The 21,147-nt window shown below is 56.1% G+C and overlaps 3 protein-coding genes across 5 annotated transcripts; all 3 read right to left on the minus strand.

The window, feature by feature from the left end:
• Positions 1-4,786: 4,786 nt before the first annotated feature.
• On the minus strand, positions 4,787-5,932 carry UBL4A (ubiquitin like 4A). Its single transcript, XM_004598905.2, has 4 exons — positions 5,762-5,932; positions 5,458-5,563; positions 5,065-5,252; positions 4,787-4,973 (listed from the first exon to the last, which is right to left on the minus strand). The coding sequence occupies exons 1-4, from the start codon at positions 5,807-5,809 to the stop codon at positions 4,863-4,865; spliced, it is 453 nt and encodes a 150-aa protein (XP_004598962.1). The 5' UTR covers positions 5,810-5,932; the 3' UTR covers positions 4,787-4,862.
• Positions 5,933-6,604: 672 nt separating this feature from the next.
• Positions 6,605-9,952, minus strand: SLC10A3 (solute carrier family 10 member 3). Of its 2 annotated transcripts, none has more exons than XM_058658408.1 (2): positions 9,262-9,952; positions 6,605-8,338 (listed from the first exon to the last, which is right to left on the minus strand). In XM_058658408.1, the coding sequence occupies exon 2, from the start codon at positions 8,231-8,233 to the stop codon at positions 6,845-6,847; it is 1,389 nt and encodes a 462-aa protein (XP_058514391.1). In that variant the 5' UTR covers positions 8,234-8,338; positions 9,262-9,952; the 3' UTR covers positions 6,605-6,844. The 2 variants fall into 2 exon arrangements, 1 of the variants encoding a protein (XP_058514391.1); XR_009244500.1 differs by lacking the exon at positions 6,605-8,338 and adding an exon at positions 8,569-8,705.
• Positions 9,953-13,780: 3,828 nt separating this feature from the next.
• FAM3A (FAM3 metabolism regulating signaling molecule A) lies at positions 13,781-19,206 on the minus strand. 2 transcript variants are annotated; one of them, XM_004598907.2, is made up of 10 exons: positions 19,173-19,206; positions 18,777-18,849; positions 17,418-17,531; positions 16,904-16,927; positions 15,531-15,654; positions 15,388-15,446; positions 14,970-15,020; positions 14,669-14,753; positions 14,469-14,595; positions 13,781-14,060 (listed from the first exon to the last, which is right to left on the minus strand). In XM_004598907.2, the coding sequence occupies exons 2-10, from the start codon at positions 18,787-18,789 to the stop codon at positions 13,965-13,967; spliced, it is 693 nt and encodes a 230-aa protein (XP_004598964.1). In that variant the 5' UTR covers positions 18,790-18,849; positions 19,173-19,206; the 3' UTR covers positions 13,781-13,964. The 2 variants fall into 2 exon arrangements, with proteins under 2 accessions (XP_004598964.1, XP_036354270.1); XM_036498377.2 differs by lacking the exons at positions 17,418-17,531; positions 19,173-19,206 and having other exon boundaries at positions 18,777-18,866.
• Between the last annotated feature and the right edge of the window lie 1,941 nt (positions 19,207-21,147).

Genomic DNA, 21,147 nt, shown 5'->3' on the forward strand with positions numbered 1-21,147 from the left:
AGCTACTACGTGCCAGTAGTAATCAACACATCCGATGTGCATATCTTGCTTTGTAAATGCCATTTCCCAGGAACACAAGCTAGGTTTTCTGGAGAAATAGCTGATTCTTAGGCTGCAACAGGGAAAAACACGAGCTACGTGTAGGGTATCTTGTAGTGCCAACAAGTAAGGCTTTGATGGAGAAACAGAAAGATGCAGCAGGTGTTTGGCATGGCAGTCAAGACACCATTTGGGGCACCATATTGCCATGTCAGAGTCTCTTGTTTCACTCAGCTTCTCGGGTTCTGATGCAGCTTCCTGCTAATGCACTCGCTGGCAGGCAGGCCGTGATGACTCAAGGACTTAAGTCCCTGGCACCCATCAAGGAGGCTCACACTGAGTCCCTGCCTTCTGATTTTGCCTGGTCCAGGTCTTGCTATTGGGAGAAAACAAAACAGTAGGATAGGTAGGGCATGGCAAAGCAACACAAGAGCCAAACTGGAGGAACATATAATAGAACCACTGAGCGTCTATAAAGATACTAGAGGAGGGCCCGGCAAGACAGTCTAGTGACTAAATCCTTGCTTGTATGCACTGGGATCCCATATGGGCGCCGGTTCTAATCCCGGCAGCTCCACTTCCCATCCAGCTCCCTGCTTGTGGCCTGGGAAAGCAGTCGAGGACGGCCCAAAGCCTTGGGACCCTGCACCCGTGTGAGAGACCCGGAAGAAGCTCCTGGCTCCTGGCTTTGGATTGGCTCAGCACCAGCTGTTGCAGTCACTTGGGCAGTGAACTGGTGGATGGAAAATCTGTCTCTCATTCTCCGTATATCTGACTTTATAATAATAATAAAGCAAAGCAAAGAGCAAAGGAAAAGGCATGCTCTTTTTTGTGAAGTGGCAACTCACAAGCAGAGAAAATAAGCCCAGAAAAATCACCATTTTGCAATTACCAACACAGTAAGTTACCAGGTTAATAGCTGGTTTAGGCAAGGATCCTCATTATAAAGGCTGACATGGAGCAGAGCTGATTCATGGGCTCAAAACATTATCTACCTTACTTGTGAACCAGGAAGGGAAAAATGCAGTTTTCTAAGAGAAGCCTGTCTGGTGGCCATCACCTTGCCTCCCCAGCAGTGGGCCAGTCTGGCAACAGTACCTCTTTTTTTTTTTTTTTAAGATTTATTATTTTTTTCAAGGTTTATGTTTTATTTTTATCACAAAGTCAGATATACAGAGAGGAGAGACAGAGAGGAAGATCTTCTGTCCGATGATTCACTGCCCAAGTGACCGCAACAGCCGGTGCTGAGCCGATCCAAAGCCAGGAGCCAGGAGCCTCTTCCAGGTCTCCACATAGGTGCAGGGTCCCAAAGCCTTGGGCCGTCCTCGACTGCTTTCCCAGGTCACAAGCAGGGAGTTGGATGGGAAGTGGAGCTGCCAGGATTAGAACCGGCGCCCATATGGGATCCCGGGGCGTTTTGCTAGGCGAGAACTTTAGCTGCTAGGCCACCAGGCCAGGCCCCACCAGTACCTCTTAATGCTGTTGGGGAGGGGTGTGCACTGGGAGAACTCAGCATAAAGTGCTCAGGGAGGAGGGAGTAAAGGACACACAGGCTGGCTTGCGTCCTGCTCGCCAATGTCCTAGCTGCCCCTGGCCTGGGCAGCCTGCTGGAGGTGAGGGTGCCCTGAGCCTGCAAGCTGCCAATAAGCTATGGGTTCCGCACATTCCACAGGCCCTGCCTATTGCTGCCATGTTAGAGGCCGCACATCTGGGCCCTCCTTGGAGATCATGCTGTGTTGCCAGGGGGCAGCTACGGAGTGTCAGGACTTGGCAAAGGGTGCCATCTCTAGGGGTAGATGTGGCACCATCCTTTCACAGAGGTTCCGGACATTTGGGGGCTGCAGGTGTACACAGCTACTGCAGACTCTTGCTTCTGGCTGCCCCTTCTGCTCTTGCTTCCCATCCCAGCATTCTGCCAGCCCTCCCCGGCCCCCTGAACACGAGGAACAGCAGTTGTGCTTGCCTCTTACCAACTCCCACCCCTGAGCACAGCACAAGCTTGGTGGGACAAGAAGGTCCTGGGCACCTGCACAGTTCCCCAGCTTCCCGTGCCCCTTAGCCAGAGAGCTTCTGCTCGGTGACTGCATGCGTGCTGTACCTTTCAACGCAATCTTGGAACAGTTTAGCCTCCAGCTCACCTACTGCTGTTGAACAGCCGCGACAGTCACCTTGTCTGCTCTTCACACCATACTCTTGTGGGAAGACCTGCTCCAACCTCACAGATTCTATGACTTCCCATCCGGCACAGCAGCTTACTACAAGGACTAGGGAGCTCCACTAGTCCTAGATTGCACTTCCTGGCAGATGAGATGGTAATGACATAGGAAGGACCTGGAGCTATACAGTAGTATTCACCCAATAGCACCTGCTCTTCCTGTTTGCTCCTCTGCATCACTTCTCACACCAGGGAGGCCTCTGCAACCGCCTTGAAGAATCCCCTCTGGGCCCGGCGGCGTGGCCTAGCGGCTAAAGTCCTTGCCTTGAAAGCCCCGGGATCCCATATGGGCGCCGGTTCTAATCCCGGCAGCTCCACTTCCCATCCAGCTCCCTGCTTGTGGCCTGGGAAAGCAGTGGAGGACAGACCCTGCACCCGCGTGGGAGACCTGGAAGAAGTTCTTGGCTCCTGGCTGTGGATCGGCTCAGCACCGGCCGTTGTGGCTCACCTGGGGAGTGGATCATCGGACGGAAGATCTTCCTCTCTGTCTCTCCTCCTCTCTGTATATCTGGCTGTAATAAAATGAATAAATCTTTAAAAAGAAAAAAAAAAGAATCCCCTCTGCCTATGTAGTCTTCTGTCTGAGCTCCTCCCACCTAGCCTTCCAAGGTGACAAAACTAGACCTGGTCCCACCCAGACTTCCGCTCTTTCCGCAGCTCCCAGTGGCCCCCAATCTTGTTCTCTGCCTCCCCAGGCAGCCACTGGCCACATCTTCTCTTTTCTGGCCAGGCAGTTTCCTGAGTACCTGACAGGTAATCTGTCTGTTGCCCTCCAAGCTGGAAGGCACCTGTCCAGGAGTCTGTCTTTGCCTGTTCAGTGGGGCCTAGTTCCTGTGGGAGTATACATGTCTGAGAACACAGGGCACAGTGCCTGGTGCGTTATAAGCCCCCAAATGCATCCCACAGTCCGAGCTCTCTCCCTGTAGCCCTTCCTCATTCAGCACTTGCTAGCTTCTCATTGTCCCTCTGACATAGTGTGTGTTCCCAGTAGCAGCCTACATTCAAGACAGGCCTTCTGTTCTCCCGTAGCACCCCTTCATCTCTGCTGTGGCTCACCTGCATCCCGGGAGCAGCCCCAATGACGTGCTGGCCCCTCCACCCAAGGACTGGACACAGCATGCACTTGTGACCAATGAGAAGACAGTGTTTATTTGCTGGGGACATCTGAGACAAAAGCGGCAGTCTAGAGGAGGCGCTCCTCGGGGCTGGCTGCCCACCAGGGTTCCCAGGGAAGCTGCAGGGAGCCTTGCTTGCCCTTCGGAGGCAGCGGCCGAGATGAAGCGGACAGCGCAGTGCACACAGCGTGGCGAGAAGCAAACACTCCTGGGCTCCGCCATCTCGGAGGCCAGACCAACTACCTGTGCTGTCAGGCCAATGACCAGAAACCCAAAGCAGCGTAGTTAACACAGTTCTTTTTGGCTGACAGGTGCACAGTCACCTTCAGAGTGAGTATCCTGACTCGGAATAAATGCGAGCAGTGTTCCCGTCCCAGACAGCACAGCACAACTCTCCTCAACGGCTCCGCAGCTCGAGAGCCTGGAGGCTGCACTGCTCTTCACAGCCTCTACCCTCAGGCCTCCGCGCATGCAGCCCGCGGGCTGAGTGTTAGCCCGTGAGGCCCAGGCAGCAGGGCTCCAGGCAGGCAAGGCGCAGGAGCGGAGTCCCCGCCCGCCTCCACAGTGCTCACATCCCTGCAGGACACTAGGAAAGCCTGCGGGGAGGAAGCAGTGCCACCAGCACACTCCCTGGCCCTCCGCAGCAGCCTGGAGGGGCGGACCAGTGAAAGCCTTAGCACAGCTGTGACAGGGGAAGCAGCCAGCCATCCTCCACGCTGCGGCATGCCTCCTAACCATGACACTGCCCTGCTTAGTCACTTGTCAGATCTCATTGGGTGAGAAGATGCTGAGCAGCCAGCATATTCCAAGCAAATGCTGATCAGCAAGGGCCGGGACAAGCCATCTCAGGCCATTGTGTCATTTTTGGCTTCAGTCTATTTACTGAGCCCAGAAGGAAAAGCACTGGGGTGGGGATGGGGTACAGCACACTCTCGCCCCAGGCTGGGGTAAGGATGGAAGAGCTGGACTCGGTTTGGAGACGTGGACCTCACGGTATGGTCGGTGGCTGTGGAACCCAAATGGTAGAGGGATTTTCCCCAAGTGCCACCATGAAGCTGGGGGAATTGAGCAGCTCCAGGGCTCCCGTCTGCCTTTGCTCCGTCAAGCGCAGCTGGGGGTTCTGCCAGACCCGCCAGGGGTTAGGTCACAGCACTGGGCAGCAGAGGCCCTCCTGGGGAGGACTCCTTCCCAAATGTGATACACCATGTCCCGTCCTGGCAGGAGCCCCTGTCTCCCTCTTATGATGAGGCACTTCTAGAAGCTGGCTGCACTCAGATTTGGCTTCTCCTGCCTTACTGTGCTGCCCCGCCTCTTCCACAGGCTGTGGGAGTGACCCCAGGCCGAGCGCTTCGAGCCGCGCCTAGCGCCTACCAAGAGCCAGGTAGCTGCCAGCTACTGTTATTCTTATGAGCCAAACTGCCACGTGAGAACACATTTAATGCAACATGCAGCTGCGGCCTGGCCTCTGGCTCCTCCCCCACACTGCACAAGTGCTATTTGGGCAACCCCTTCTCCATAGCCTCAGACCCTTCAGGGTGCAGGAAGCGGCTTGCCAAGCGCTCGATGTCATCCAGGGTCAAGCGGCTCAGGGATCTCTCATAGTCCTGAGGAGAGAAGGCCAGGGGCACTCAGGGGGCTGCGGGGAGGGGACACTGCGCCGGGAGCGGAGTGCAGGTCCAGGGCGACCTTGCTCACCCTCTGTAGTTGCTCCAGGACCCTGCTGGCATCTGCTGCACTGAAGTGGCGTGCCAGGACTTTGGAGATCAGCTGCCAGACGGGTGGGGGTGGCGAATCGGCTGCTAGTACAACCTTCTCCAGGGGCTTGACCACTAGGTTCAGCTTGGAGTTGGGCCCGATGCTGTAATCCGACAGTCGTTTCCCATCTGCCAAAGAGAGACTGGTGGAATTTCCGCCTCGCAGCTGTTGGGGTGCCTCTGAGAGGCTATGCCACCTCAGCAACCCAAGTGGAGCGCGGCAGACTCAGCTGGGACTCGCAGGGGAGTACTCGTGGGGCGCTGATCCACAGCACTGCAGCCCGTCCCCCAACTTCCTGCTGGGCTCCCTGGGCGTCTCCTCACCCTGGCTTACCTGCAAGGGCCTTGCCCTTGAACAGCAGTCGTTGCTGGTGCACAGGGACGTTCAGCCTCTCGGAGACTAGCTGCTTCAGTGTGGATACCTGCTCGTCCTCAGGCACCTGCCAGGCCGAGGGTTAGGAGGGAAGGGTTGAGTCCACGAGCCAAGGCGGCAAAATTTTCGCGTCTCCTCGGAGGGTAGCTCTCCCGGCCTCCCCGGCCTGGCTGGCCCGCCCGTCCGGTTCCCGCCCTCGGTCCCGTGCGAGGAGCGGGTGAGCGCGCGAGCGCGGCACAGTGGTTCGTGCCTGGCGGTGACCTACCTGCAGGCTGCACTCGCGGCCCTGGAGCGCCTTCACCGTCAGCTGCATGGCGGCCACGGCGCCGTCCACCACGGCCCGCGCGCGCCCCAACAGCCCCCCGCCGCGCGCCGCCGCCGCCTCGGGCGCGCGCCGGAACCGCCCGCCACTGCCGGAAGCGGCGAGGGGCGCGCCCGCCGCCTGCCAGGCCCGGCCCCGCCTCCCCAGCGCGCCTCGCTCCGCCCCGAGAGCCCACCTCCGGCTCGCGGCCGTCTCGGGCGCCGGCCCCGGGAGGAGGAGTCGCCGTGGGGTCCCGCCCAGCAGACGCGAGGACGCGCCCAGGCGGAGGGATGCTTCCCTCCGCGCCCAGCCCTGCCCTGCTGGCTGCCGTGAGGGGGTGGGCGGTGGTGGTTGGGGAGCAACCCGTCCGGATCCTCCCGCTTTGGGACGAGATACGGCTTGGGGCCCGTTCGCTTGACGTAGGAACAGGGGCTTGAGGAAAAAGTCCAGGAGGGCGGCTCGTCCCGCGGACGCCTGCTGTGCCCTCAGTTCCCAAGCTGCTGGTGGCCCGGGCCAATGCGAGCCCCGATTCTGTGCTTCCCAGCGAGGCCCAGTCCTGCCTCGTGTATTTCTGTCTCCTTGCTTTTACTGTAGCTTCGAAAAACCCATTGGCACTTCATCAGAGCAGGCAGGAAGGTCGGCCACACCTCACCGCCCCCCACCCCCAGTCCTTGTAGAATGGAGATGCCCACTTCCGAGAGGGTGGGGATGCAGGGTGTGGTGCCAGAAGTCCTGCAGAGACCACCTAAGTTGGCCTTCTACCCTGAGCTACACCCACCTAGGCCCCAAAGGAGAGACTGGAGGGGGTCCGGGTGCGTTTCTTTCTTTTATTAAAATCTATTTTGTGGGCAGTGCCCATTTGCCTAATTCAGCATGGCCTCTGGCGCTTTGAAAGCTGGAGAATAAAAAAAAATCAGTACAAAAAATAAGCCTGTATTTTTTTTTCCAGCTGCGTAGTGCATGAGAACTGAAGGCCTTTGCTACACAAGAACTGTGGGTACGGTGGAGTCTCGGCGTTGAGGGTGAGCAGAGCTTGACCCGACAGCCTCAGGAGACAGCGAACAGGCTGCTGTAGATGGAGTGGCCGATGAGCAGGGCTAACATTTCCGAGGTGCCGCTGAGTGCCACAATAAAGGGCGCTTGGGAGGCGTAGTCAGCCTGAAGGTGGCGCAGGGACAGCTGCAGCATGGCCAAGGCCAACAGGCTGTTTTGCACCCCTACCTCGATGCTGACGGTCCGCCGCTGGGCCACCGGCAGCTTGAGACACGTGGCTAGACCATAGCCCACCAGGAGGCCAACAAGGGGCACTGTGAAGCCCACCAGCACGATAGGCAGCCTGACCCCGGCCAGAATGAAGACGCCCATGCGGTAGGCCAGGAAGAGGCCAGCCAGGAGCAACACGACGCTGAAGGGCCTGATGGCCTGCAGCAGCAGCTGCGAGAAGCGAGGCAGCCTGGACTTGATGAGCACACCTGCTGCTGTGGGGGTGGCGATGAACATCAGCGTGCCCAGGATCTTGGAGGTGGGCACATGGAGCGTTTCATGGATGCTGAGCAGGTGGCTGTAGATGGCTGAGGACAGGGGCAGGAAAGCAGTGGCGGCCACCGTCGAGATGAAAGTCATGGAGATGGCCAAAGTGACGTCCCCTCCAAGGAGGAGGCTAAAGAGGTAGCTCCCTCCACCGCCAGGTGATGAGCATGTGACGATGAGGCCCAGCGCCAGGGCCTTGGGCAGCATGCAGACTTTGGCCATCAGGAAGGCGTACAAGGGCATGACCAGAAACTGGCCCAGGAGGCCCAGCAGCACAGGCTGGGGGCTATGTATGAGTCCCTTGAGAACCTCGAGTTCCACTTTACAGCCGAATGAGCACTTGTTCACAAAGATCAGAGGCAGGAGCAGATAGAGTATTGGGCTCTCAGAGAAGTGGGCCTGGGCTGTGCCCACGGCAGTGAGACTGTCCGCAGCAGGAGACACCTTGATGCAGAAGTCTCGGCGCTCCTCAATGAGTGTTGGCGGAGTATCATGTGGGTCCACGAGCTCGATGTGGAGCGGGGCCAGTCCAGCCAGACCAGAACGGATGCTCACCACGAAACTACCAGCGCTGCCCCAGCTCGCGGCACTCACATTCTTGATGGTCAGTACCTCTGTGTCCAGCGATGTGACCCGCAGAGAGGGGCCCAGGCGTGTCCCATTCGTCTGGCATGGGTAGTGGCTTGAGATCACAATGATGCCCTCGCTGTCCTCAGGGAACTCGAACTCCATCGCAGAGCCATCCCCAATGCTCAGGTAGTGGCCCCCTGTCAGTGGCAAAGTGTGGCCCAGAACGCTGGTGCCACTGGTGCCCCGTGGCAGGCTGACAAACAGCAGGGCAGTTCTAAACAGACTCAGGGGGCCTGTGCCAGCACCCTGCCTGCCTCTGTTTTTCCTTAACATCATGGCTCTTCCCACAGGACAGCATGCCCTGGCTCCGGCGGCTCAAGGGGGCACTCTGGCCGCTGCTGCTGTGCTGTCTAGAGGAGGCTCCATGGGCCGCTTGTGCTCCTGAGGACAGAGGGGACACAGAAAGGGGCTGAGCAGCCAAGAGCCGTGAGCACAGCAAGCCCACATGACAGAAGACTTGGCAGGGCCCTGGCCCTGAGTTGGCGGATGGATAGGCAATAACTAGTGCTGTGTCCTGTGCCAGCACACAGCCCCTGTAGAGGGGTCACTTACACATAGGTGTTCCCATGCAGCTGCAGCCGCGTGCTGACCACCCTGAGTTTGCCGCCTGCTGACCCCCCTGAGTTTGCCCATCATGATGACTTTGCAGTGATGTCCTAATAGCAAGGACTCAGTGACCCCATCCCCATTGGCTTGGTTGCAGCTCTAGCAGGGCTGTCGCTGTCCCACAGTGAGCCAATAAACAGAACTGCCGGGTGAGAACAAAAGATGCTGATGGGGCTGGGGATGTGCGCCAGGGCCAGGAGGCCTTTGAGAGACCAGACTTGGGTGCTTGAGTGTCATTTGGCAAAACATTGTGAACCCCAAGGATGGATTTGTACCATGTGTATACAGCAGGGAAGAGTGCTGGTCCAGCCCACCTGTCCTACAGTGGTGACATGGACGTCCCATTGGGAAGCAATCTTCCATCTTCAGGGAAGTTGCTAGAAGGAGCGGCATGAGTGAGTCAGGTAGAGCCACATGGCTGCTGGGGTAGGAGGCTCTGGTGCTCCTAGGCCTATGTGTTATACCCAAGAATCTGGGCTGGGTCTGCAGTGTCCTCCCACCATCACATGTGCCCCAGCACAGCCTTCCACTCCCAGTATTTTTAGAGTGTAGGTGCCTTGGTGTTGACCTTGGCACTTCCTCATCTGAGTTGAGGGGGTAGTGGGCAAGGTAAGCAGGAGGCCTCTGCCTGGCAAGTGTACTTTGTCCCTACCCTAGGAGGGTATAGCCTCTGCTGGCTTGGAGTTTGGGTCACTTACCCTGGAGGCCTGGTTCAGCCTTGTGTCTCACTGCTGAAGGGAGGCAGGAAGAACAGAGTGGGGGCAGAGTCAGAATGGAGGGAGAGCACGCAGGCACCAGGACTGCAGCCAGCAGGCTGGCGTGAAGCAGTTCAGGAGTGGCCAAGGGCCATCCAACCCATAACCAACCCTTCCAAAAGGGTTGGTGGCTTTCAGTCACAGCAGTGGTTTGGCCCAGGTCCTTGGCTGTGACTGCTCCAGGAGTTTGAGCAGATGCATTCCAAGGCAGCAGAGGGAATTTGGCCTGATGCTTTCTGCGTACAAGCCGCTGGAGATCCGGGATTACGACAATTGGTGGAGTCCGCGAGATGTCAGGTGGAGCTGAGTGCAGTTGGGAAGGGAGGGAGCGTCGCCGTCCTGCAGGTGGCAGGTTGGCGACCTGGCAGGGTGGTCTCGGGGTCGGGAGGGCCCTCCCGTCACTCCCGAGTCCCGCAGCAGTGCCAGGCCTCTCAGCGCGCTGTGGCGGTCCCGTGCATCGGCGCGAGAGTGGGTGATCGCGGCGCGGGGCCAGTGACAGAGGCTTCCTCCAGCCGGTCCCTTACTGGACACAGGCTCTCACCGGCCGCCGGCCACCAGGGCTTGGACCAGAGGCTGCCAAGGCCGACAGACAAACGCTAGCTCTTTACGCTGGGGTGACGCCCAACTCGCCGAAACCCCGCCCCTTGCCCCAAGACTCCTCCTTCTCTCTGCGCACCTGCCGCTGCCGTGCGGGGTCGGACCGGAAATGACGATTGGGAGCGAGCGGTGCCGCGGGCGGTAGGGAGCTACTTCTCGGGTCGCGGCTGGAGTGGCGTGGTTTGGTGCAGCTTGTGGACCGCGGGGCTTATTGCATTCCTCCTAGATACTCCCGAGTACGTTGTGACTTGCACGGACAGTGAGACACACGGTTAGGTACCAAGGCTGATACGCCAAGGGCTATAGCCATGGACTGCAGCCCTGGGTTAGGCTTGCAGACCCGTTGTTGCCATCGGCATGGTCTGGAGGCTTTGCAGAAACGAAACGGAAATGGGCGGCAAAAGGATGGGAAACAAAGCTGGGAGAGGCGGTAGAAAGGATGACAAAAGACAGTAAGAACAAATGGATTTGGTTCAGCAAGGTTCGTGGCACTGACGCAGGCTGTTCCTCCGCTGCCCTCGTCTCCAGGAGGCGCCAGACACCTGGTTGTGCATGATGGAAACCTTCGATAGTGCCAATTGAATTTTTTTAAGATTTATTCATTTTTATTGGAAAGTCAGATATACAGAGAGGAGGAGAGATAGAGAGGAAGATCTTACGTCCAATGATTCACTGTTCAAGCGGCTTCAATGGCTGGAACCAGTGCTGATCTGAAGCCAGGAGCCCAGAGCCTCTTCCAGGTCTCCCACACGGGTGCAGGGTCCCAAGGCTTTGGGCTGCCCTCCAGTGCTTTCCCAGGCCACAGGCAGGGTGCTGGATGGGAAGCGGGGCCCATATGGGATCCCGGCGCGTTCAAGGCGAGAACTTTAACCGCTCCACCATCGCGCTGGCTAAAGTCATCGCGTTGGTTGTGTTGGGATCCCATATGGGCGCGGGTTCTAATCCCGGCTCCTGGCTTCAGATCAGCTCAGCTCTGGTCATTGGGGCCACTTGGGGAGTTAATCAGCGGATTGAAGATCTTCCTCTCTGTAAGTCTGAATTTCAATAAATACATTAAAAAAACCTCTTGGAACAACAAAATGAAAATGTGTCTATTGAGGGAGGGCAGGCTGGGAAGTATGACTATGCTCCTAAATCTGTATTTAGGAATTTGTTTACTTTAGATAAATAAAATGTTATAAAAATAAATTTAAAAAAAATCAAAATAAGCGCTCTCTTGGGGTGGGCCTGTGGTTAGGATGCCCATCGCAACAGCTGCGCCCGTGACACACTGGCGTGCTGCCGATCGGCCCTGTGGTAATGCACGTCTTGAGTGGCAGCAGGTGATGCTCCAGGTGCCTGGGGGGTGATCTATTGCCACCTCCCTCTGCCACTCTGCCTTTAAAATAAAGATGTTTATTTATTCATTTTTAAAAAGATTTACTTTTATTACAAAGTCAGATATAAGGAGAGGAGAGACAGAGAGGAAGATCTTCCCTCCAATGATTCACTCCCCAAGTGAGCACAATGGCCGGTGCTGTGCCGATCCGAAGCCGGGAGCCAGGAACTTCCTCCAGGTCTCCCACACGGGTGCAGGGTCCCAAGGCTTTGAGCTGCCGGGATTAGAACCGTTGCCTATATGGGATCCAGGCACATGCAAGGCAAGGACTTTAGCCAATAGGCCATGCCGCTGGGCCCTTTTAAAATATATTTACTCTTTCAGAATTGTTTTCATTTTGCTTGCACAGAGTGAGAAGTAGCTTTCATCTTTTGCTTCATGCCCCAAGTGACAACAACAGCAGGACTGGCCCCGGGCAAAGGCAGGCACCTGGAACTGCACTGTGGCTCAGGCCAACAGAGCCATCGCCTGCTACCTTCCAGAGCGCACACTGTCAGGAAGAGGGGAGTGATGTACAGCCTTGACGGGAATTAGGCGCTCTGCTAAGGCATGCACGTGTACAAGAGGTATGTTAACTGCCATGCCAAAGCCCACCATTAAGAACTTTTCATTTCACTTGCCATGATGTATTTGAAGTAGTCTCATGTTATTTCCACTCTGTAAGTAAGACAGCTAATGAAGCAAAAAGCAGAGCCAAGCAATGCAGAGATGTTGCTGGGGCTACAGTTACCTATGGGATTTGCAGTGGAAACAATCGGTCTGACTCCCCCCCTCTACCAGCTTACACCACTTTAGGTTTGGATTCTGGACCTTGTAACTGAAAACAACTGTGAAAGGGTAGGCGTTGCCAAGGGACAGTGGGGTTGATTTGGGGACAAAAATCCATAGAGGGCCCCGTGTGATTGCTCAGTGGCTAAACTCTTGGCTTGAGCACAGCAGGATCCCATACGGGCGCCGGTTCTAATCCTGGCAGCTCCACTTCCCATCCAGCTCCCTGCTTGTGGCCTGGGAAAGCAGCAGAGGATGGCCCAAAGCCTGCACCCACGTGGGAGACCCAGAAGCTCCTGGCTGCTGGCTTCAGATCGGCTCAGTTCCAGCCATTGTGGCCATTTTGCAAGTGAACCAGCAGATAGAACAGCTCCTCTCTATACTTCTGCCTTTCCAATAAAAATAAAATCTTTTATTGATATTCATTGGAAAGGCAAATTTGCAAAGAGGAGGAGAGAGAGAGTAAGCACTTCCGTCTGTTGGTTCACTCCCCAAATGATCACAATGGCCGGAGCTGAACCAATCCAAACCCAGGAGCCAGGAGCTTCTTCCAGGTCTCCCACGTGGGTCCAGGGCCCCAAGGATTTGGGCCGTCCTCCTCTGCTTTCCCAGGCAGGGAATTAAGTGGGAAGTGTGGCCGCTGGGATTAGAACTGGTGCCCATATGGGTTCCTGGTGCGTTCAAGGCCAGAATTTTAGCCACTACACTATCATACCAGGCTCAAGTATTAAGAAATCTTTAACTAGAATGTGCACCAGGAGTGCCCGCGAAGGTCATTGGCGGGCTCTAGGAGACCACACTGCCAGAGGGCCTGTGGGAAAGCTTGCTTCTTTGTGCTTAGCACATGAGGTCTTGTCATGTTGGCTACTGGGATCACTGTCTCTAGGACAACTGAGTGGGGTCCTCACTTCTCTTGCTTGGCCTCTGTGGGTGGCATCAGAACTACTTCACCCCCTTTTTCTGGATGCCCCAGGCCTGCAGTTCCACAGCTGCCCACTGCAGCATGTCTCTCCATCCCACCTCCTACCATGCCACCTTCAGGAATCCTGAGAGGCCCTCGAGTCATCACTGTGCACCAGTACCTTCATCTAGTTAGTCCAGACCAACTTCCGTGAGCCCAGACCACTTGTGCGCGGATCCGGTTTTCGCTTAACAGCACAGGAATGCAACGGCGAGAAACCCTGCGACACACCAAAGGGAGTCACCCCTCACTTCTCCTGGGAGACCTGCTGGCCTTGAAGAAAAGCCCCTGCATTCCTCTCCCTGTCCCCGCAGGCCCTGTGTGCAAGGGGTCAGCGTGCTGCAGCCCCAGTGCACACAACCATCTCTTCCGGACCAGGCTAGGTGATGGAGACGAGCACTGTGTTGGGAAGGTGGTGAAGACTCCACATCTCAGCGCTCGCCCCTCCTCCATACAGCAGCACCCATGGTTCTCCAATGATGACAGCTGGATCCCGCTGAGAGCCAAGAGTTTATTAAGAGGTCATGTAGAAGGCAGGCCCTCTGGTAAGGCACTGTGACCAGGCCAAGGGTGAGCATGAGGCAGTCTGCACTGGGGTTATTGACTCATCAGAACTTGGTACTTCCAGTACTAGAAGACACTAACCTGCCAGGTAGCTAGGAATCAGGCAGGATGTGGCCTGCAGAACAGGGTGTACTAGGGCCTGCTCCAGGGGGATGGTTTCCGAAAGAGGAGGAAATAGCCCCGAGCTGCCCCGACAAGGTGCAAAGGGGCCAGCCCCTAGAGCGCCACCACCTGTCTCCAGGATTTGCTCACGCCTTGGAGTTGAGGTGCTAGAGCCAGGGGATGCTCCTGCCTCACTCTGAGGCATGGGCACGGGCCTCAGCCCTGTGCTGGCATCACTGCCAGTGTCCTTGCTTCTGGGGCGCAGTGCTCTGCATGCTAGCTGGCCACACCTCGCCGTGGGATGCAGCCTTCCATCTCCAGTGCCTCGGGCCAGCCCTCGTACTTGTTGGTGTGCTTGCTGTTCTTCACGTGCTGTGGGTAGGATGGCAGGAAGTCATGGCCTAGCCCTTGGAGACAGGCACAGAAACAGACTAGGGCCCAGCTTGCCATTCCCTTGTGTTGTGTGCTGTGCATGCAGCAGGAAGATGGCTGGGGAGTGGCTATGGGACTGAGCTGTTCTTTGGGTAGAACCTTCTCAAAACCATCAGGTGTTGGTTTGCTGTGGAGAGCCAGAATTCCCTCTTGCCCAGCTCCTGGCACACAGCCTGCCTCATGTGGCCCCCAAAAGACAGGCCGCAGCAGAGAGTGAGCAGCAGTAGGAAGTAGGGATCAGACACTCCAGGGGAGGGGTGGTAGCCAGGCTTCTCCTACGGGAGCAAGACTTGGAGGAAGCCCATGAGGCCTGGTGCTCTGGCCAAGCTGCCGGAATTCACACCATACCTGCTCAAAGGGGCTCTTGTTCTGCACGCCCTTGGCCCCCACAAACACCCAGCTGTCCCGGAAGGCCAGCTCCTTGGCATTCCTGCTGCCCAGCTCGCTGAAAAGCTTCCTGGTCTCCTCATTCATCCTGCCATGTGGAAGGAGACGTGAGTTAGCACTGCACAGAGCCAAGGCCTAAGCGGGCCCAGGCAGTTACTCACTTGGTGGCTGGGTCGTCGTAGGATGCCACAAACACCAAGGTGCCTTCATGCAGTGGCCTAATGAACTTGAGCAGGTCATTGACATCTGTGGGAGGTAACGGATGGGCACAGGCCCTGGGGAGCATCTCTCCCCCACCGAGCCCTGGTTACCAAATGAGAAAAGCAAGGCAGGGCTTGGAGCAGGTGTGTGCAGGGGCATACTGGAGTAGGAAGCTGGGGCCATCCCTGGAACCGGAAACGGCTCCTGCACACAGCTCCCCGTAGGCGGTACTGAGAAGCCTAAGAGTGAGGACATACTCACCTCCAGCCCACATGTCAAACGCCCGGGCCTCAATGAGCTCCCCATTGACCCCTGTGTCAACAGAGATGGACTCAGGGCAGGGCGGGAGGTAGCCAAATGGGTACAGCCCTTTGGTGAGTTTGTCACATGTCCCCCAGTCCGAACACCATCTCCATTTTCGAACAGGTGCAACCCATTTAAAACTATGGGGCCTCTGCTGGCATTTGAGGCCCCCCAAAACATGTTCTAGCTCTTTAGTGCCAGTGTGCTTTTGTTCATTAACCCCTTTCCTAGGCCATCCGGGGAATTCCTGGAGGGGAGGGCCAGGGCTAACACCCTGAAGTATCCCAGGCAGGGGACAGGGGAGGAGGGCAGTAGGTCCCAGCATGGCTCCCACCTGTTCATGCTGACCCCTGAGCACACCACACAGAGAACTCACCATTCACCAGGGCGATGTTGAGCCCACGGCCCACGTTGTCCTTGACACTGCTCATGAGCCTAGCAGGAGAAGGGAGCCGTGCTTTGCTCTCCCACACGCGACCTTCAGCCCGTCCCCAAGCCCATTCACCGAAGGAAGCTCACATCTTGTCCTCGAGGCAGATCTTGGGCCCAATGACGTTGGCGGCTCCGCTGACCATGCGGAAGGCCAGGTGTTCCTCAGGACATGGTTGGGGCAAGCCACACTTGTACTTCCTGGCCCGTGGCTCTGGGCAGGAACAGTAGTTGTGACCCACGGGCCTGGCCCTGGGGTCACCTGAGATCTGAGAGGGGGATGACCCACAGGATTGAACAAGTGAGCACAGGACAGGGAAGCAGCAGTAAAGGGGTTGTAGCCCAGGCCAACGTCAGATGCACCTGTACAGATAGTCTGTGCCTCACGGGAGCTGCAACACGGATGGCAGGGAAAAGGCGCTTCGCTACTCCTGCGAGCAAAGGAACCAGGGGAAGGGCTGGCCTGGGTTACCGCATAGCCAGGACCAAGGCAATGGTAGAGAGAGAACCATGCCTGCGGAGACTGCACACTCAAGGCACATGGAATGCTGCTGGCTGCCCAAAATTCCATGGCATGGCAATGGCAGGGTGAGGCAAGAGGACACGCCAGGTAAGCTAAGGCATACTCCCAGGCGCTCAGACTATGGCCTGGCTTCCAAACAGGCTGCTGCAGAGAAATTAGTTCCGTGATATCACAGGTGGGGTCACCTGAGCCCTTACTGCAACAGGCTTGATGTCTTACAAGGCATGCAGGGGGCCACCTGATCGTGGAGGCCGACTCAAACGACACAAGCACGAACCCAGGCATGTGGAAGGCCACACAAAGCCGGGAGAGGCTGCTAGAACTATTAGCTTCTGTTGTGCAGTCAAGGGAAATTGATAGATTTTGGAACCACAAAGTAGGGGTGATTCAGTAAAATGGCTACAATGTGGAAATGGCTTTGCAATGTGGGCAGTAGGTGCGTAGAGGCCATAGACTTTGAAGATGTTAGAAAAGACCTAACTTGTTTGTAGCAGAGTGTTGGTAGATACACGGATGGTAAAGCAGATTCTGCTTAGGGTTCATAAAGGAGAAAGAGAGCTTTTATTCAAGAAAATCTATCTATCTATCCATCCAAGTCCAAGTAGAATGTTACCAGAAATAGCAACATTCAAGGCGCTGCTGGTTTCCGGAAGGCGCAAAGGCAACTTTTGGTGCAATGTAGGGAAGAGCCTGCAGACAGGACCTAAGTGCTACTTTGTATATTCACCTTAGGAGACTTCTAAGACAAGTCCTGAAGCTGTGGCCTAGTTTCTCCTTGCTACAGATGGTAAGATGGGAAACAGAAAAGCTGAGGAGAGCACTGCCAAGCCTGAGCCAGCTTGTTTTCTAGGTGGCAGTCTGCCAGCGAGCCCACTGGGCCAGCAGAGCCAGTTAGGGGACACTTGTACAAAAGTGGGAGTTGAGGAGCTAGGAGCCTTACCTGCTGTCACAGAGCTTTCTGGGCCTGTAGGGACAGAGGATTGCTTGTTAGCACTGAGGCCTCCCAGGGCCTGCAGCCAGGCTCAGGCTGAGCCCGGAATGCTCCCTGCTCAAGCAGAAATGCTGTTCAGATGCAAAACTGCTTGTTTCAGGGAAAGGGCGAACTGGACTTGTGAGAAGTGCTGTTAGCAAAACACAGAGGCCTCTCCCTGGGTCAGAGCATGGCGGAAGGCCTGCAGGAAGCAACTAGGGCCTTCCCCATGGTGCTGCACCCAAGCCCCACTGAATCCAGCCAGGTAGAGAATTCTCATTCGTGGCTTCTGGCCTTCTTGGCTGCAGGAAATAAAGCGGTGGCAGTAGGAAGGCTACGCTGACACTAAGAGGCAGGTGGAGAGTGGCCAAGACGGTCTGCCAGCAACAGAACAGAGAATCCCTGGCCCTCCAGCCCAGCCCAGGCCTCAGGCAGAGCCACCCCCTGGAGCTCGGCAGTGGGCAGTATAGGGTCCCCCACTCACTGGTGAAGAGCTGCTGGATGCGAGGGAAAGCACTGCCGGGCCTGCCCAGGAGAACACTGCCTATGATCCAAGTAAGGCCCACGACGATGACCAGGGCCACGATGCGCAGGGGGCCTGGAGGGGCAGGGCAGACGGGGGAAGCCCACCTCAGACGCGAAGGCACACCACAGTGGACTTTCACAGTCAGGCCTGCTCTGCAACCAGGGAGGAAGGGACCACGGGACCACAAGGGGTCTGGCTGGGAGGATGTGCCAGGCCGAGCTCTGACAAGCCTGGCGCTCCCAGGCTGTTACAGGACTCACTTGGTCCTGTGGGGTTTCCTAGTGTTTACCGCTGGCAGGGGGCTCCCCCCTCTTGCAGGTATCCCCTTAACTTGCTACAACAAAGAGCAGCTCCTTTCAGTTGCACTGGGTCTCTGTATTCCTTCCTCCTAGTCACATTGCATGTCCCTAACATTTTCTTTTAAAAATATGTTGGTTTGGAATCTTTTTCAATGTTTATTTTCCATCTACTTGAAAGGCAGAGAAAGAGACATCTTCCATCCTTCAACACATGAGCCATCGTTTACTGCTTTCCAGGAGTTTCAGTCGCAGGCCAGAGCAGGAGCAGAGCAGGCAGGATTCAAACTGCTACTCCAGTCTGAGGCTCAGGGATCCCAAGGGTGGCTTCATTTACTGCATCACAGCCCTGCGACCCTTACAACCAGTGCTTTGTCCTATGTGGGCGGAATCCGAAGATCTCCCTTGGCAGAGTACAGTTGAGTTTTCAGTATGTGTCATCTTACAGCAAAGAAAGGTAGTTACTTGGTGCACTGCTTAAGTTGCTGTTTGAGGGCACGGTGCAATGGATGAACTGGCAATCCTCCCTGTGCAAGCTCCAGGATCCCACATGGGCGCCAGTTTGTGTCCCAGCGGCCCCACTTCCCATCCAGCTCCCTGCCTGTGGCCTGGGAAAGCAGTCGAGGACGGCCCAAAGCCCTGGGACCCTGCACCCATGTGGGAGACCCAAAAGAAGCTCTGGCTTCAGATCAGCTCAGCTCCAGCCACTGTGGCCATTCAGGGAGTGAACTAGCGGATGGAAGGTTTTTTTTTTTTTTTCTCTTTTTCTCCCTCTCCTTCTCTCTGCAAATCTGCCTTTCCTACAAAAATAAATCAATCTTTTAAAAAACGCATTTGAAATTAAAAAGAAATTAACAAGGTACAAACAAATGGAAGGAATCCCATGTTCAGATTAACTCAAGGTTACTGACTGTGCACAGTCAATTTCCCAAACCAAACCCAGTGGGCCGCGCACACTTTTCTGGACACAGGATGCTGGGGCACCTGGGCCTCCCTCTGGTTCACCGTGGAAGCCACCCACCTGCCAACCTCATGTCCACTTCTCCCGCTGTGTTGGGACCGCCGGCAGGTGCGCTGTTTGGGGACCGTGCGTGCTGGGGGAGGGAGGGGCGGGAGAAAGAGGAAGAGCTGGTTTGGGTGGAGGTCAGGGGCAAGGCTGCTGGGCACCCGCGGGAGGGGCAGGCACCGTCCGCGCTGCGACTTGCTTTTCCAACCAAGCACCCGGCCAGGCCGAGCTCCTCGGCAATGCCGGAAGAAGCCGTGCCTGGCCAGGAGAGGCCCCGGAAAGCAGCGGCTCACAGTCATGCCCACCGGAGTCTCCAGACACGGGACGTGCAGGCAGTTCTCGAGCACTCTGGCCCCTTCCCGTGCGAGGCCCCGAGCTTGGCCTGTTCCGCCAGGCCAGAAGGATGGAGACCTGGGCGGGCTTCCGGGAACTTGCCTGGCTGTGGGGAGACACAGGGTCAGTCAGAGGGGTGCCCTGGCCCGCCGGCCGCTCGGCGAGGGCTGGCCAGCGAGAGGCGCGCAGCGGTCCTACAGGCCCGGCAATGGCGGCCGGAGGCGGGGCCAAGGCCGGCCCCGCCCCCCGTCGCCGCCGGACTCCGCCCAGGCCCGTTCGCAGTTCCCTGGGGACTGGAGGAAGGCCTTGCGCCGGCCCCGCCCCGGAGGGCGCGCTGGAATTCCTCTGGAACGCGAGATCCCTGCCCTGCTAGGTCAGGTTTCCAAGGCCTGGGAAGAGGGAAACGGGCGTGGGAGTATAGTCAGAAAATTCCCTCTTTTCAAAAACTGAGCTGAAATTACTAATAAAATACGATGCATATATAAAACACTTTTTCAGGAACACAGAAGTTACAGAAGTGAATCTGGGAAAAACCTGCAGAATTCCAGGGGCCTGAGCCAACCTGCCAAAAAGTGGCTTCCTTTCATACCGGCGCGTTCCCACTGTGTTGAAATGGCACAGCGTGACAAAGACATCACCTGCCACTTCATGGTTCGCTACCCAAAGACGCACCACTCAGGACTTGGTTAGGCCAAAGTCAGGAACCAGGAACTTCATCCCCGGTAAGTGGCAGAGATTCAAGAACTGGGAACCTTTTCTGTTGCTTTCCCAGGCCATTAGCAGAGAGCGCTGGAATCGGCAATCGCGGCGGGAGGGGGGGTGTACCGATTGCATAGGGGCTGCATCCTAGTTTTATCTTTATCTGTGCCAGCTTGCTGGCCTTGACGTTGCAGAGTAGTGTGTAAACCACTGCCTTCAACACCAGCATCCCATGTGAGCACGTGTTTGAGTTCCGGCAGCCCCACTTCCCATCCAGCTCCCTGCTTGTGGCCTGGGAAGGCAGCAGAGGACAGCCCAAAGCTGTGGGACCCTGCACCCGCGTGGGAGACCTGGAAGAGGTTCCTAGACTCTGGCTGCCACCTAACCCATATCTTGCAAAAGCAAGTGAATCACTACATAAAAGAGCTCTGTTTCTCACCCACCCACCCTTCTCCCTCCCCACCATTCTGCCTTTAAAGTAAATACATCTTAAAGAGGAAACAAATCTGACATTCTGAGTTTGTTTAGCTTGGGGTAGGCTTCCCCTCGACTGCTCCAGGTGCCTCTGCTCAGCTATCCTGGACATGGCTATCAGCCACGCAGGTGGGGGTCACTTTGAGCTCAAGATATATATATATTATATATATATATATATATTATATTTTATATATAAAAATATGTATACTATATATATATATTTTTTGGTGATAGGCAAGGTTTATTGCATTGTCAGTCCAGGCACTGTTTCCTGTTAAGCCCATAACTGGTTTCTGTAACCCAAACTCAACAATCTTAAATATATGCATCCCATCTCCTGGGCTTGGCATGTCAGTGGAACTGTAAATATTTGTTTTCTATTTTATTTTAAATTTTAAACCTGAGAGCTTATTAGGCTTTCTAAGGAGACAGAGCCATGGACCCCTCCCGCCCCCCAGGGACTCCATGGGGTGATGGGCCTGAGCCCTGGGACTCCCTTCCAGGCATTCAGCGCCTTCCTGGGCAGCCTTGCACAAGTTGCTTGTTTCCTCTGGGACCTTTTTTTTTTTCTTCCCATTTACAAGGTGAGGGCTTTAGCCACTAGGCCAACGCACGGAAGATCTTTCTCACTGTCTCTCTTTCTTTCTATAAAGCTGATATGCCTTCTCAGTAAAAATAAGTAAATCTTAAAAAAAAAAACAAAGAAAAAAATACTGTTCTTCTGGAGGAAGAACAGTGCAGAATATGCACCTGCCCAACGATGTGAAGTGAAAACGGAGCCGGAGTGCCAGAGCCTTGCCGCGGTGAGATGGCACAGTGGCGGGGCACGGGCTTCGAGGCACAGGTGCCCGACGCACACCACAGGCTAATTAGCCCG

The sequence above is a fragment of the Ochotona princeps genome, chromosome X, assembly GCF_030435755.1.
Source record: "Ochotona princeps isolate mOchPri1 chromosome X, mOchPri1.hap1, whole genome shotgun sequence".
Classification (NCBI taxonomy): Eukaryota; Metazoa; Chordata; class Mammalia; order Lagomorpha; family Ochotonidae; genus Ochotona; species Ochotona princeps.